The sequence below is a fragment of the Canis lupus genome, chromosome 31 (assembly GCF_048164855.1).
Source record: "Canis lupus baileyi chromosome 31, mCanLup2.hap1, whole genome shotgun sequence".
Classification (NCBI taxonomy): domain Eukaryota; kingdom Metazoa; phylum Chordata; class Mammalia; order Carnivora; family Canidae; genus Canis; species Canis lupus.
This window is the reverse complement of record NC_132868.1, coordinates 15,686,804-15,703,650: the sequence shown is the minus strand read 5'-3', so window position 1 is coordinate 15,703,650 and position 16,847 is coordinate 15,686,804. Positions and strand designations below refer to the sequence as shown.

The 16,847-nt window shown below is 42.5% G+C and overlaps 1 protein-coding gene across 6 annotated transcripts in view; it reads right to left on the bottom strand.

Annotated features, from left to right (window-relative positions):
* The window catches only part of FXR1 (FMR1 autosomal homolog 1), a 61,991-nt gene extending 57,185 nt beyond the window's left edge, over positions 1-4,806 (bottom strand). For all 6 annotated transcript variants that reach the window (XM_072807522.1, XM_072807523.1, XM_072807526.1 and 3 more), the window contains exon 1: positions 4,297-4,806. In XM_072807522.1, coding sequence (XP_072663623.1) covers positions 4,297-4,347 — 51 coding nt within the window. In that variant the 5' untranslated portion in view covers positions 4,348-4,806. The remainder of the gene's footprint in view (positions 1-4,296) is intronic.
* Between the last annotated feature and the right edge of the window lie 12,041 nt (positions 4,807-16,847).

Here is a 16,847-nt window from a genome sequence, read left to right as displayed (position 1 = left end):
AACCCCATAGATTCATAAAGCTGCAAACAGAAGCAAATCAAGTTTTTATCTAACAAACTACAAATCCACTCAAAAAAAAAATACAAAACATAGTATGCTTTATTTAAAAAAAAATCCTAATTTTAGGTAACATCTTCTTTTAGCTTTTCACTGGTTCCAATTAATTTGGAAGATGAAGTTTCAGTTCCACCAGAAAACCTTTAATAAATGTCTACAGGGTACTGCCCTCAAGGCAGGACGACACTGGTAACTAAACCCATGACTTTTTTTTATTTTATTTTATTTATTTATTCATGAGAGACAGAGAGAGAGAGAGAGAGAGAGAGGCAGACATAGGCAGAGGGAGAAGCAGGCTCCATGTGGGTAACCCGATGTGGGACTTGGTCCTGGGACTCCAGGATCATGCCCTGGGCGGAAGACAGACAGACACTAAACCGCTGACCTACCCAGGGATCCCCTAAACTCATGACTTTGAAATTCTACTGCGATTAGTGTTTACAACTGTGTGTAAATGGGAGGGGGGGAGGAAGAAAAAGAGGAAAATCAGAATCACCTGCACACTGAAAAACGGAAAGAATAAACCAAAATGTCAACAGCTGTTATCCCAGACAACTTTTGTTTCCAAAATGCCCTCACTGACCACTATTACTGTTTAAATTAGAAAATTTTACTTAAAATTAAATTGCTATGCTAAATGAAAGAAGCACAGATTCAAAACACTAATACGTATACTGTATGAAACTACATATAGAAGAACATTCTGGAAAAGGGGAAACTATGGAAATACTGAGGGGTGAAGCGAGGTGACTGCAAAGGTGCCTGAGAGAAATCTGGGAAATAATGGAAATCTCCATCATGTTGTCAGTTAACAACCTTTACCAAAGCTCACGTAACTATGTACCAGAAAAGGTGAATTTTACCACATGCAAATTAATCTAAAAAATTCATGTATTAAAAAATAAATTGCTTGGGATCCCTGGGTGGCGCAGCGGTTTAGCGCCTGCCTTTGGTACAGGGCGCGATCCTGGAGACCCGGGATCGAATCCCACGTCGGGCTCCCAGTGCATGGAGCCTGCTTCTCCCTCTGCCTAGGTCTCTGCCTCTCTCTCTCTCTCTCTCTCTCTCTCTGTGACTATCATAAATAAATAAAAATTTAAAAAAATAAATAAATAAATAATTGCTTGCGCAGTAAACCATTTTTTTTTTCCAAGTGAGCAGTTCTGTGGGATTAAAAAATAAAAACAGGAACTGAACTACACTTCAAATCCTTCATTTTACAGCAAAGATATGCTCAAGGGTACATGGAGAACAAAATGGGAATTCTAGGTCTGTACTTCAGTTTGCCATTATCTAACTTCAAGTTCAGGGCGCCTTCTGCGTCTCCATTCTCGCTCTCCCAGAGTTCTCAAGACCTGTTTCCACAATGTACAAGTGGGTTATGGTAGGACATAAAATTCCAAACGTTCAAGTGCAATTTTAGTACACACAATGTACTTCCCAACCTTCGCCAAATTACCACCTTTCTTTGTCAAATAAAAACAAGCAATGCACTCTAAGATGTGTAGAGTGAGGATAAGGATCAACAGTATTTCAAAGTTCCAAAAAGGGAATATTCACTGTGAATTTGATTTTTAAAAACTATGAAAAACTAAACACCATAAAAGCATCTGGGTGGCTCAGAAGATTAAGTACCTGCCTTCAGCTCAGGTCAAGATCCTAGGGTCCTGTGATCCAGCCCCTCCTTGGGCTTTCCGGAATGCTCTGCCAGGAGTGGGCTTCTCCCTCTCCCGCCCCTTCCCAGGCTCATGCTCTCAAAATCTTTAAGACAAAATACCCAAAAAACAAACACTGTAAACAATCTTTACTAAAACTTTCAGACGGGGCAGCCCCGGTGGCTCAGCGGTTTAGCGCCGCCTGCAGCTCAGGGCGTGATCCTGGGGACCCGGGATCGAGTCCCACGTCGGGCTCCCTGCATGGAGCCTGCTTCTCCCTCTGCTTGTGTCTCTGCCTCTCTCTCTCCTGTGTATTCTCATGAATAAATAAATAAAATCTTTAAAAAAAAAACAAAAAAACTTTCAGACGGATGACCTTAAATCTTTTAAAAGAAAACAAATATCTTCTATAGCATCAACACAAAAACTCAGCAAAAAATGGGATGTTCTGGGATGCCTGGGTGGCTCTGTGGTTGAGCGTCTGCCTTCAGCTCAGGGTGTCATCCCTGGGTACCCGAATCGAGTCCCTCATCTGGCTCCCCAGAGGGAGCCGGCTTCTCCCTCCGCCTATGCCTCTGCTTCTCTCTCTCTCATGAGTAAATTAATAAAATCTTTAAAATTCTTAAAAAATTAAAAAAAAAAAAAAAAGGACGTTCAATCTACCATCCACAAGCTGCAAAATAAAGGCAAAAAAAATTTATTTTTCCGGGCACCTGGGTGGCTCAGGGCGTGATCCTGGGGTCCTGGGATCAAGTCCCGCATCAGGCTCCCGTGAAGAGCCTACTTCTTCCTCTGCCTAGGTCTCTGCCCCTCTCTGTCTCTCTCATGAGTAAAATCTTTAAAAATTTTACTTCTCAACTTGCCAGAAAAAAAAAAAAAAGTCCATTACACAATTGTATCACAACAGTGGGAATATGAAACTTTTCCATGGGAGGCAGTGTGCAAGAATGATGAATCCTACCTACCCTTGACAGAAAAAGTATAGCAAGCCCATTCTTTGTGCTTTGTGCCACAACTGTATCTGGGGTCAGAGACGGCAACCACTAGGTTTTCAATAACAGAAGTCAATGAAATATCTACTCAAATTTCACTTAGGTCTTTTGTCTGACACCAAATGTTAAAAAACTAGACCGCTAATACATCTACTCAAGCAAAAAGACTCCTTTCCACCAAGAAGTCACTGTTTTTATTTTCTGTTGACCACCTAAGGCGACTTGAAACTTGTAAAAAGCTTAGGGAGATCCTTTAGACACCAACTGTGATTCCCCACCAGGCCATTACCACGTGACAGTTAAACCAAAGCCACACAGCTTATCAGTAAACTACAAAAGGAAAAACAAACGCTAAAATGAGGAAATTACGACCACCAAGTAAAACAAAATCCCGTGGGACAAAAGGTACGCTGAAGTGAAACCCAGGGAGACCACATTCTGCGTACACACAATACTCCTGTATTAAGAGGCGGCCCTTCATAAAAATAGCCAGGACTCTCAAACATTTGAGATCCTGGCTTAGTAAGATTGACTGACAGACAACAGCTGGGGGAGATTTTGTATTGATCTCGTTAACACCGTCGTATACTTCTGGAGAAAGAGAATCGAGACCGTCTTAAGGACAAAACTAAACCGTAAGGATTTCATTTTCAGTTAGGTGACCCCTACACCCTGGAAGCCCCCACCAAATTCCTCTGCTCTCGAATTCCCCTTCGGTGTTCCAGTCCCCATCCCATAAGAACGTATCTCCCGGTGCAAACAAACAAACAAAAAAACCTCGTGGGGAAGAAACCAGAAAAAGAAAATTCAACAGTTCTTTACAAAAACACTGAATAATATGAAGAAACTAGTCACCTCCCCACCGGTCTCCCTTATCGATTTCCTCCCCCCCCCCCCCCATCTTACTTTAAAGGCTGTAACTCTAGCCTTTTCTTCCGTAAGAGAGGGGCTAAGGCGCCGCCCAATTACCCAGGCCGCAAAAATATCTCAAACCCGCCACCTTACAAGGGTTTCTAGTTTTCTCTCCGATCCTAACCCTCCACTCGGCACCCGCTTCCCCGTCAGACACTGAAGTTTATTAGCCCCAAACCCTAATACAAAGGTGAATTCTTAAGATTCCGCGACGCACCCCCCAGGGGCGGGGAGGGGTCGGAGAGCGGGCCGCGGCGCCGGGCTCGGCCCAGGCCGAGGGGCGGGGGAGCGGCGGTGACCGCACAATCCCACCACCTCCTTCCACGACTCCGCAGCCTCCCGGCGCTCAGGCCTGCGCCCGGGGAGCTCCCCGCCGCCCCAGCAGCGACTCGGCTCCTCCTCCCCGGCCCGAGCACGGCCGCCCCAGCATCCAGAGGGAAGGCTCCCGAGTAGGAAAACGCAAGAGGTGTCCGACGTGCTGTTTCAAAACATAACGGAGCCCTGGCCCCCGAGACCGTTAAACCGCGGGCGGAGGGGGGAGAAGCGAGGAACCCAGCAGCCCCGGGCTTCGGCCGGCGCGCCCTTTCGACCCCAAACCTCACTCCCCGGGACCACCGGCCTTGCCCCAAAGCTGCCTTAGCCCCCCAGAACACCCGACAAAGCGGCAAGAGGGTCGGTACCTTGTAGAAAGCCCCGTTGGAGCCGCGAACCTCCACCGTCAGCTCCGCCATGTTGGAACCGCAAAGGCCGCTGGGAAGAGATTCTAGAAACTTTCCAACCAGAGGGGAGGAGGGGGGAGGGGCGTGCGGGAGGCGGGGGGAGGGGCGGGGAAACAGGGCGGGGACTGGGATCCCCCGCCCCACAGCCCCGGGGTCTCGCCGCGCCGCCCCGACTCTCGCAGGGGGATGCCTCCGCGCCTTACATCACTGGTCCGGGGCTCCGCCCGCCGCTGCCAGCGCCTCGCTCACCTCCCGACACAATTGCCAGCCCTTTGCTGACCCGGCGCCACGTCCCCGCCCTCCAGGGCCGGCGGCTTCGCGGCGCGCGCGGGTGGGTCCCTGCGGCCGCCCAGGCCTCTGCTCTCCGCCCGGCTGCGGCGTTGCGCCCCGAAACTCCTCCAAGTGCCGGGAGCCCTGCGGGAGCTGCCTCGCCCGGGAAGGAGCAACTCCGAGGGCTCCGGTTGTCCACTGGTTCCGCCTTCAGACGAGGGAGGGAGCCTGAGGATGCACGTGCCAGGCGTCCCCCCCAATTCCTCCACCTCGCTCTCTTTTATCTAAGCCGGTGGCCTTCTCGTGACCCGGGGGGGGGGGGGGGTCAGTTCACAGTCCCACAGATTCTCACGCAGTTCGCGGCAGCCCTCCCCGCACCTGTTCACATTTACACTGGTTCAAAGTCAGGCTGTGAAGTTAGTTTGTGAGTCACAAGTATTTGACAACTTGCTTGAGACTTTGAGGTTAAGACTCAGATTGTTGGGAGGTGGTCAGGGAAACTGGCTACTGAGCCCGAGACCACGTCTTCCCCTTCGGCAATGCCTGCAAACGTCCACAAAAAGGATCAACGCAGAATCATCTTGTATGGCTTTCCACCAAGCTCTATGTCTGAATAGTTTGAATATCTATTTGAACAATGTTAAGGCTTTTTCCCAAAGCAAGGTCTTTAGAAAAAACACTAGGACTCTTTTATGTGTGTGTTTTATTACCATTTTGACAAACTCTTTAAAAAAAAAAAAAGATCCTTTGCAGGTGCTCTGTACCCTCAGAAATGCCCGTGGGCCCAGCCCTTCTGAGGACAGGGCGGGGTCCTAAAAACATGTTCACGACTCAGTACATCTACGTCTCCAAAGGTTCAGAAGGAAAACAGTTTGCAACAGTGTTCAGTATTTTGCCAAATACAAAGTGATATATTTAAAATGTTGATTATGGTGAGGAAAATGTAAACAAAGTAAATTACTTCAATGAGTAACAGCCACCATCTATGAAGAGCTTCATCTGTCCAACACTGTATACCACCTTCTAATGATCCTTCGGAATTACAATGCCCTAGTTTGCTTTTTATTACAACCTTATTAATATATAATCCACATACCATACATTTCATCCATTTAAAGCGTCCGACAGGGATCCCTGGGTGGCGCAGCGGTTTGGGGCCTGCCTTTGGCCCAGGGCGCGATCCTGGAGACCCGGGATCGAATCCCACGTCGGGCTCCCGGTGCATGGAGCCTGCTTGTGTCTCTGCCTCTCTGTCTCTCTCTGTGTGACTGTCATAAATAAATAAAAATAAAGTGTCCGACAGGTTTTAGTACATTCACAGAGTTGTGTAATTGCCACCATAGTTGATTTAGAATATTTTCATCAGGCCAAAAGGAATTACTGTACCCATAGGGAGTCACCCCTCATTTCATCAAAGCCCTGGGCGCTATGCAATCACTAACCCACTTTTTGTCTATAGCTTTGCTTAGTCCAGACATTTCACATAAATAAAATAAATCATACAATATGTGGTTTTTTTATATAAATTTATTTTTTATTGGTGTTCAATTTGCCAACATATAGAATAACACCCAGTGCTCATCCCATCAAGTGCCCCCCTCAGTGCCCCGTCCCACCCCCGCCCACCTCCCTTTCTTATGTGGTCTTTTTTTTTTTTTTTTTAAGATTTTATTTATTCATGAGAGACACAGAGAGAGAGAGGCAGAGACACAGGCAGAGGGAGAAGCAGGTTCCATGCAGGAAGCCTGAAATGGGACTCGATCCTGGGTCTCCAGGATCAGGCCCTGGGCTGAAGAAGCACTAAACTACTGAGCCACCAGAGCTGCCCCTTATGTGGTCTTTTTTTACAGTTCTTTCACTTAGCATACCATTTTCAAGATTCACCCATGTTGTATCATGTATCACACTACTCATTCCATTTTATTGTCAAATACACCACTGTATGGATATTTTTTTATCCATCATTTTATTAATTCATTCATGCTTTTTTTTTCACTCATGCTTTGATAGACATTTGAGTTGTTTACACTTTTTTGACTGTTAGGAATAATGGCTTTTATTAGGAATAATGCTAATAATGTTAATTATTATTATGCTAATAATGCTGCGATGAAGATTCCTGTACAACTTATTGTATAAGAAGAGGTATGTTGTTTTTTTTTTAATTTTTATTTATTTATGACAGTCACAGAGAGAGAAAGAGAGAGAGGCAGAGAGACACAGGCAGAGGGAGAAGCAGGCTCCATGCACCAGGAGCCCGATGTGGGATTCGATCCTGGGTCTCCAGGATCGCGCCCTGGGCCAAAGGCAGGCGCCAAACCGCTGTGCCACCCAGGGATCCCGAAGAGGTATGTTTTCATTTCTCTTGGGTACATACCTAGAATTGATATTGCTGACTCATATGGATGCCAGCAGGCTGGGTTCCAGGACCGGGGGTGTTCAGCAGGACCAGCCAAGAGGGCCCTTGGCTTCACACAGGATGGTAATCAAACATGAGCCAGCAGGAGGTGAAAGCAGAGTTTATTGAAGACACAGAGCAATTAGCAGAGTGAGTGTCCAACACACTTAGGAAAGGAGGGAGTTTCATCTTTGTTTGAGGTCTGGGGGTTTTTATTGAGGGAGGAATTCTGGTGTATGGTCCTCTCAGGCTTTCAGGAACCAGTCAGAACAAAGACAAGGGCCTAGGTGTCATTCCTTGGAGCCAGGGGATCTTGCTTTCAGATGTCTAGCTCCAGTGGTCTGGAATGTGCATTAGGATAGCTTTCCTGAGGATCCCTGGGTGGCTCAGCAGTTTAGCACCTGCCTTTGGTCCCAGGTGTGATCCTGGAGTCCCAGGATTGAGTCCCGCGTCTGGCCTCTGGCATGGAGCTTGCTTCTCCCTCTGCCTGTGTCTCTGCCTCTCTCTCTCTCTCTCTCTCTCTCTCTCTTTTCTATCATGAATAAATAAATAAAAATCTTAAAAAAAAAAAAAAAGAAAAAGAAAAAAGGATAGCTTTCCTGGTCATTCTCACCTGGTCCTTCTTAGATGTTTTTTGTTTTTGTTTTTAAGATTTTATTTGTTAAGAAAAAAAAGATCTTATTTATCTATGAAAGACACACAGAGAGAGGCAGATAGATACTGTGTATCTACAGGCAGAGAGAGAAGCAGGCTCAATGCAGGGAGCCCGATGTGAGACTTGATCCTGGAACTCCAGGGTCATGCCTTGGGCCAAAGACAGGCCCTCAACCGCTGAGCCACCCAGGCATCCCCTTAAATGTTAACTATTCTAGAGAACCATTAACTCCTTGTCCCTAACAAGGAGGATATATATTTATTTACAAGGTATGTGTAAAGTAGGGTGGAGGTGCAAGTTCTAGTAAGAAAAGGAGCAAAAAGCAGATTTTTATATAGAGTCCTTCAGTTTCCCTGTCTCAATATGGTAACTCCATTTAACCTTTTGAGGAGTTGGTTGACTCTTTTCAAAGTGGCTACACCATTTGCATTTCCATCAACAATGGATGAGGGGTCTAGTTTGCTTCCTGAGTTTTTTTTTTTTTTTTCTCTCTCTCTCTCTCTTCCTTTCCTTCTCTCTCTCTGTTTCTTCCTTCCTCCCTTCCTTTCTTCCCTTCTTTCTTGTCGTTTTGGCCTGTGGTGTATTGTTTTCTCTTCTTCGTAATGTGAGTGACTTTGGGTAGGGCTGCAATAATTCCATTTGGACACAAAATAAAGCATTCCATATTATCTGAACTTTGAAGAATTAAAGTTGGTCCTCTTCAGGACTTGCATGCTGAAAACGTTTGATTTTGCCCCCAGCTGCACCGGTTCCCACTAACACTTCACTACTCCTGCTAGGTACACCTCATGTTTACCATTAAGCAATTGATAATGTTCACAGCAACCAGTCATTTATCTAAGATCACAGAAGTTCTAGGATTTAAGTCTTTCTTTTTCTTTCTTTCTTTCTTTCTTTCTTTCTTTCTTTCTTTCTTTCTTTCTTTCTTTCTTTCTTTTCTTCTTTTTCTTTTCTTTTCTTTTCCTTTCCTTTCTTTCCTTTCCTTTTCTTTCTTTTCTTTTCTTTCTTTTTTTTTTCTTTTCTTTATTTCCTTGCATTATTTGGGAGAGAAAAAGCACATGCCAGCAGGCAGAGGGACTGAGGGAGTGGGAGAGATAGGATCTCCAGTAGACTCCCCACTGAGTGGACCCTTCTGCCCCAATAAGGCTCCATATCACAACCTGGAGATCATGACCCGAGCCAAAACTAAGAGTGGGACATTTAACCAACTGAACCACATAGGTACTCCCTTCCCTTTCCATTTCTAAAACCCCCATCAATAATCCTGTTTGTTATATTTATAATTAAATATTACAAAAAGTTTAAAATGTTGACATAGATCTATTTTTGTCATTTTGAAAAGATATTTGTTATTAAAAGGAAAGAATGTCGATTATATCAATAAAACTGGAAAAAAGTGAAAGTAAAAAAAGTGTTGGGATCCCTGGGTGGCGCAGCGGTTTGGCGCCTGCCTTTGGCCCAGGGCGCGATCCTGGAGACCCAGGATCGAATCCCACATCGGGCTCCTGGTGCATGGAGCCTGCTTCTCCCTCTGCCTGTGTCTCTGCCTCTCTCTCTCTCTGTGACTATCATAAATAAATAAAAATTAAAAAAAAAAAAGTGTTAAAGGAAAAGAAAGGTACAAAACAGCATGTATAATCCCATTTAAAATACAGTGTGCATATTAATAGTATATATTTCCAGAAGGCGGACTTATGGTTGACATAAATTTTATAATTGTTATATTTGTTGCACTCTTTGGATTTTTTGGAATGAGGAAATCACTTTATTCTCACATAAAAATGTATTTTCATCTTCTAAACATTATATGATGAAGATGAACTAATTCTACAGCCATTAGAGATGAAGTTTTAAAGTAGTATTTATTGATATGAGAAAATGTTTATGATATACCTATAAAAAGATTGTTAAATACTGTATGTTGAATCAGTTTTGTACAGAAAATATATACGTATATTACATGAAAATACATTGTAAAGACTTCTACCAAAATATTAACAATGGTTATATTAAGGCAGTGACATTATGAATGATCAATTTTCTCCCAGTTTCTGTTTTCCAATTTTCTGCTTTGATATGCAGTACCATTTCTAATTTTAAAAAATTATAAATTAAATGAGAAAGTGTTCTTGGGGTGCCTGGCTAGCTTAGTTGGTTAGGTGTCTGACTCTTGATTTGATTTCGGCTGGGTCATGATTTCAGGATCATGAAATTGAACCCCATGTTGGGCTCGGTGCTTAGGGGAGAGTCTGGTTGAGATTCTCTTTCTGCCTCTGCCTCTGCCCCTCCTCCCTTCTAAAATAAATAAATCTTTAAAAAAAAGGTATTCTTTATTTTTTTTTGAAAGATTTTATTTATTCATTTGAGACACACAGAGAGAGAGCATGAGAAGGGGGAGAGGGAGAGGGAGAAGAAGAGGGAGAAGTAGACTCCCCACTGAGCTGGAAAGGATGGAGCTCAATCCCAGAACCTAGAGATCATGACCTGAGCCAAAGGCAAGTGCTTAACCTTCTGAGCCACCCAGGCACCTCAAAAAAGTGTTCTTTAAAAATAGAAGTAAATGTGTGCATAATGAAACTTTGTATACACAGCTACTGAAACACTAAGAATTCAAGATTTTTAACAACTTTGTGGGACCATATTTAGTTTGAGTTTTATTAATGAAATGTGATATGGAAACATGCTATCATTTTAAATCTTCTCAAAGTACTGCACTGGAAAATAATTTTAACTTGACTAAATTGAGACTATGAGTTTTCTTTCCTGAAGAAACAAAAATTTAGGGCAGCCTGGGGCAGGGGCGGGGGGGAGTGGGGGGGCTCAGCGGTTTAGCGCCACCTTTGGCCCAGGGTGTGAGCCTGAAGACCAGGGATTGAGTCCCACATCCGGCTCCCTGCATGGAGCCTGCTTCTCCCTCTGCCTGTGTCTCTGCCTCTCTCTCTCTCTCTCTCTCTCTCTGTGTGTGTCTTTCATGAATAAATAAATAAAAATCTTTAAAAAATTATATATATATACATATATACATATATATATATATATATATATATATATATATATATGAAACAAAGATTTATAAAGTGTTAAATATGGGTGCCTGGCTGGTTCAGTTGGAAGAGTGTGTAACTCTTGATTTCAGGTTGTGAGTGTGAACCCCATGTTAAGTGTAGAGATTACTAAAAGGAATAAGTAAACCTAAAAAAAAGTGTGAAATTAACTTTTACTATTTCAACTAACAATTTCTAAAACAAATTGTGCCCTATTTCATAAATAATGAAAAATTCAGAAGTCATAGTTAAAAATATTTCAGCTTTTGGGATACTTGGGTGACTCTGGTTGAGCAGCTGGCTGCCTTTGGCTCAGGTCATGATCCCAGGGTCCTGAGATGGAGACCTGCATCAGGCTCCCTGCAGAAGTCTGCTTCTCCCTCTGCCTACGTCTCTGCCTCTCTGTCTGTGTCTCGTGAATAAATAAATAAAATATTTTAAAAAATAAAAATAAATAAAGAAAACTGTATTGGGGCGGCCCAGCTGGCTCAGCGGTTTAGCTCCGCCTACAGCCCAGGGCCTGATGCTGGAGATCTGGGATCGTCCCAAGTCCGGCTCCCTGCATGGAGCCTGCTTCTCCCTCTGCCTGTGTCTCTGACTCTCTCTCTCTCTTTCCCTGTCTCTCATGAATAAATAAATAAAATATTTTAAAAGAAAAAAATTAAGAAAACTGCATTAAAATTAACTATTGAGTTCAGTTGTCTTCATATTGTAATAAGTCCCTCAATCTATTTCTTATGACATTGGAAACTCAGGGTGAAAGAAGAAAGAAACTATATCAGTTTTATTTTGCGGTCAGAAATTGAATGTCTTTCCTCCCCAAGGCCCTAACCTAATATGAAGTTGAATTTAAAGCAAAAAGGCCTAGATCACATGTCCACTTGAAGAATAATTAATAGAATCAAGAGCATGGGCTCTGAATGTGGATTTCCCCTTTGAAGTCCAACTCTGTCATTTTCTAGTTTGAATTATGTATAAATAAGAAAGAAATTTTTATTAATGTTAAGGTACAATGATTTTAGGCTACTAACATTTTTACTCTACTACCTGCTTTAAAATAAATTCCCACTGAAACAAAAACTTAAGTGTAAAAATAACCACAAAAATACTATAGGTAAGTAAGTACCTTTTAATTTATTGTTTAATTTATTCTGTTGAAACGAATTACCCAGAAGCCAATGGGGAAAGAAAGACATGTAAATTTGAATACATGAACAAATTTAAGACTTTCAGAGGAAAAAAAAATACCATAAGGGCTGGGGGGGGGGGGTGACTAAATTCCTTACTACACAAAGAAGTCTTGCAAATCATAAGGAAACACAAATAGTCTCAAAAATGGGAAAGAACACTTGATATAAAATTAAATATAAATGGTCAATAAACATTAAAAACACAAAACTCTCAACAAAAGAAATATATCTAGATGTCACTTTTTCCTCTCTTTGAAAAAAGATTTATAAACAATATATTTATACACAAATATGAATAATACATAGAAATATATAAAGATTGATGAAAAAAGTGTTAAAAATTTTTGGAAAAAGGTCATATTGGCACAAATGTGTAAATTGGTTCAACCTCTCTGGATGCCTGGGGGGCTCAGCTGTTTAGCATCTGCCTTGGAATCCAGGATCGGGGGCCCCCTCCTCCCCCAACATTGGGCTCCCTGCACGGAGCCTGCTTCTCCCTCTGCCTGTATCTCTGCCTCTCTCTCATCTCTCATGAATAAATAGATAAATCCTAAAAAAAAAAAAAAAAAAATGGCTCAACCTCCTTGGAGACATTTTTCAATGGTATCAGCGTTTAAATTTAATATTGTTTAAGGCAGAAGTTCAATTTATAAGACTTTATTTTACAGATCAACTCAATAAGGTTGCAAGACTGTTTATAAGGATTTTTCAGGGCACCCTGGGTGGCTGAGCGGTTTGGTGCCTGCCTTCAGTCCAGGGTGTGATCCTGGAGACCCAGGATCAAGTCCCACGTTGGGCTCCCTTTCAGACTTGCCAGCCCTCACAGTCGTTTGAAACAATTGCTTATCTGTCTCAGTCTCTCTCACCCTCGGAATTTCCTAAATGATGGAAGTGTCTTTTGTCATTCATTTAGGGGCTTTTTGAACACTCTGGAGTTTATGCTAATGAGGTGTTTTAGGGTGGGGCCCCCAGATAGCCTCAGGATGGAGCTGGTCACCACAAAGACCAAGGGATTAGAGGGTTGGAACTTTCAGCCCCACCCCTGACCTCTGGTAACCAGAAGGAGTGAGTGGCTGGAAATTAAAGCTCTATAAAAACTCTTGAACAAGGAGATAAAATGACACATCCACATATTGGGAGGGTGGTGCATCCTAGTTCCCTAGGAACAGAAATTCCTATGATCATGACTTTTCCTGACCTCACACTATGTACCACTTCATTTTTATCATTTATAATTTCCTTTATAGGGGAGCCCGGGTGGCTCAGCAGTTTAGCACCGCCTTCAGCCCAGGGCCTGATCCTGGAGACCTGGGATTGAATCCCACGTGGGGCTCCTGCTGGGAATCTGCTCCTCCCTCAGCCTGTGTCTCTGCCTTTCTCTGTGTATCTCATGAATAAATGAATAAATTATTTAAAAATAATAATAATTTCCTTTATAATATTTCTGTGAACTGCTCTAGCAAAGTAATTGAACCGCAGGAAGAGGTCATGGAAAACTCCACAATCTGTAGGCTGCTCAGAAGCACAGGACAACCTGGATTTGGCTATTGGCCTCTGCAGTAGGTGAAGTCTTATGGGACTGTTCCCTTAAATTGTGATATCTGATGCTATCTCTAGGTAGATAATGTGAAAATTGAGTTAAATTTGTAGAACACACAGTGTCTGCTGAGAATTGTTTGGTGATATCTTAAAAAACACAAAAGGGGGCAGCCCCGGTGGCGCAGCGGTTTAGCGCCGCCTGCAGCCCAGGGTGTGATCCTGGAGATCCAGGATCGAGTCCCACATCGAACTCCTTGCATGGAGCCTGCTTCTCCCTCTGCCTATGTCTCTGCCTCTCTTTCTGTGTGTGTCTCTCATGAATAAATAAATAAAATCTTTAAAAGAATAAAAAAATAAAAAATAAATAAAAAACACAAAAGGGTGAACAAGCTATTTGAGTCACAATAAGTGCTGCTGATACAATAGTTAATCACATGTTTAAAATACCTTCACAGCAACATCTACACTAGTGTCTGACCAAACAACTGGGCACCATAGCCTAGCCAGGCTGACAAATAAAATTAACCACCATTGTCTCTTGACTTCTAGACTCTCTTTAAAGGGCTCACCTGAAAAAAACAAATAAATAAATAAAATAAAGGACTCACTTGATTAGGTCATTTCCACTTTTTTAAAAAAAGTCTCCTTTTTAAGTAACTTGAAATCAATTTATTAGGAACTTTAACAACATCTGCAAAAATCCTTCACTTTGCCCTCTTCTATTGGTTGCAGGCAAGTTACAGATTCTGCCCACACAAAACCATGGGTTCCCAGGGAGCAAGCATCAGGAGACCCATCTTAGAATTCTACCACAAAATATGGGGACGCCTGGGTGACTCAGTGGTAGTGTCTGTCTTTGGCCCAGGGCATGATCCTGGAGACCTGGAATCAAGTCCCACATCCAGCTACCTGCATGGAGCCTGCTTCTCTCTCCTCCTGTGTCTCTGCCTCTCTCTTTCTGTCTCTCATGAACAAATAAATAAATAAAATCTTAAAAAAAAAAAAAAAAGTAAAGAGAGCAGGATATACCAGTGACTCTGAGAATCTGTGAAGCACAGCCTTAACCAGCCAACTTTTCTCTAGACTATTTCTTTTATTTATTCATTCATTCATCCATCTATTTCTTCTTCTGATTTATCTAAAGCACTTAAAGCCAGATACAAAATATACAGTAAAGTGGTGACTGCCTTCATTTTTATTTTTTATGTTTTTTGTTTTTAATATTTTACTTTTTTATTTGAGAGAGAGAGAGAGAGAGAGAGATTGAGCATGAACCAAGGGTAGAGGCAGAGAGAGAAGCAGGCTCCTCACTGAGCAGGGAGCTCGATGTGGGACTCGATTCCAGGACCACAAGATCATGACCCGAGCCAAAGGCAGATGCTCAACCAACTGAGCCACCCAGGCTCCCCTATTTTTTATGCTTAAGCAATTATCGATAGTGTATGCCTCATACTAGATGTGATAGAAGGGAATATAAAGAAAAATCAAATTGATATCTGTTTATAGTTTGAGGCTAGGTAGAGGATAGCTCCATAAAATAAGGGTAAAATATAGGAAAGATGTGACTCTCACAAGGCCAGAAGCTCATGCAAGAAAGTATAGGATTTCATCAAAAAGTGGAGCTTAGAGCAGAGACTATCACAAAATAACTGTTCACATGACTTGCATAGCCAAATGACCTTAGGAAAATTCTCAAAACTCTCTAAGTATAAAATACTGAAAAGAGGTGATCTCAAATTCTTATTATCCGAGGGCTGTGATCAGCCTTCTAAAATCTTGCTCACCTCCACATAGTTTCCAGAACTTGCATGGAAGATTGTGGGCCTCTTCATACTAGAGTTCCTTGCTTTCAGTTCTTTTTTTTTTTTTTTTTTTTTTTAATAGAGGCCCTTCTTCTTTTCTTTTTTTTTTTTTTTTAAGATTTATTTATTTATGATAGACATAGAGAGAGAGAGAGAGAGAGAGGCAGAGCCACAGGAGGAGAGAGAAGCAGGCTCCATGCAGGGAGCCTGATGTGGGACTCGATCCCGGGACTCTAGGATCGCACCCTGGGCCAAAGGCAGGCACTAAACCGCTGAGCCACCCGGGGATCCCCGCTTTCAGTTCTTTATCAACATTTGTTATTGTATTTGCTTCTTTTTTTTTTTTAAAGATTTTATTTATTTATTCGTGAGATACACACAGAGAGAGGCAGAGACACAGGCAGAGGGAGAAGCAGGCTCTCTGCAGGGACCCTGATGTGGGACTTGATCCCAGGACTCTGGGATCACGACCTGAGCCAAAGGCAGATGCTTGGGCATCCCATTTGCTTCTGTTTTTTTTGTTTGTTTGTTTTGTTTGTTTTATATATATATATTATTTTTTAAATTTTAATTTATTTATGATAGTCACACACAGACAGAGAGCGTGAGAGGCAGAGACACAGGCAGAGGGAGAAGCAGGCTCCATGCACCGGGAGCCCGACGTGGGATTCGATCCCGAGTCTCCAGGATCACGCCCTGGGCGGAAGGCAGTGCTAAACCGCTGAGTCACCGGGGCTGCCTAACATGACTTGTTACTAATGATATTAACCTTGATCACTTGGTTAAGCTAGTGTATTCCAGATTTTTCCACTGCAATTGCTCCTTATCTATACTGTATTCTTTGGAAGTCAATAAATCCAAACCAGGACACCTGGATGGTTCAGTTGGTTAAGCATCCAACCCTTGATTTTGGCTCAGGTCATGAGGGTTGTGAAATTGAGCCCCACATTGGGCTCCACACACTGGGCATGGAGCCTGCTTAAGATTATCTCTCTCCCTCACCCTCTGCCCACAACCTGCCACCCCTCCGTGTGTGCATGTAAGTGTACTTACTAGCTCTCTCTCAAAAAAAAAAAAAAAAAAAAAAAAAAAATTCCAAACCACGTTCAAGGCAAGGGGTAGTGGGGAATGGAGAGGGGGATTAAACTTTATTTCTGGGAGGGAAGAGTATCTACACGTTTTTTGAAATCCTTCAGTACAGGAAATTTGTCCCTTCACTCTCATTTATTTATTTATTCAATCATTTAGTTATATAAGTATAGACTCATGATTATTTATTTTATACTCTGGATATAATCCAACACTACTTTATTTATTTTGTTTAAATTATTCCAGCTTTGACCATTAGAAGCTCTTTAGGTTGGTTCCTATATCTTGATAAACTCCCATTGTTTCATTTTTTATGTGTATTTGTTTTCTGTTTCTGATGATTCAGGTTCATTTTGCATTTTCCCTACCTCAGCCCAATATTTTTCTAAATATTTCTTTTGATTCACAATTTGTCACAGGTTTGGGCAGCAGGAGTCTCTTCAAACTGGTCAGCAATTTTTTTTTAACATGACTTATCACTATTTGAGCAATATGTATTTTCTTGCACAACAACACGTTCCAGGT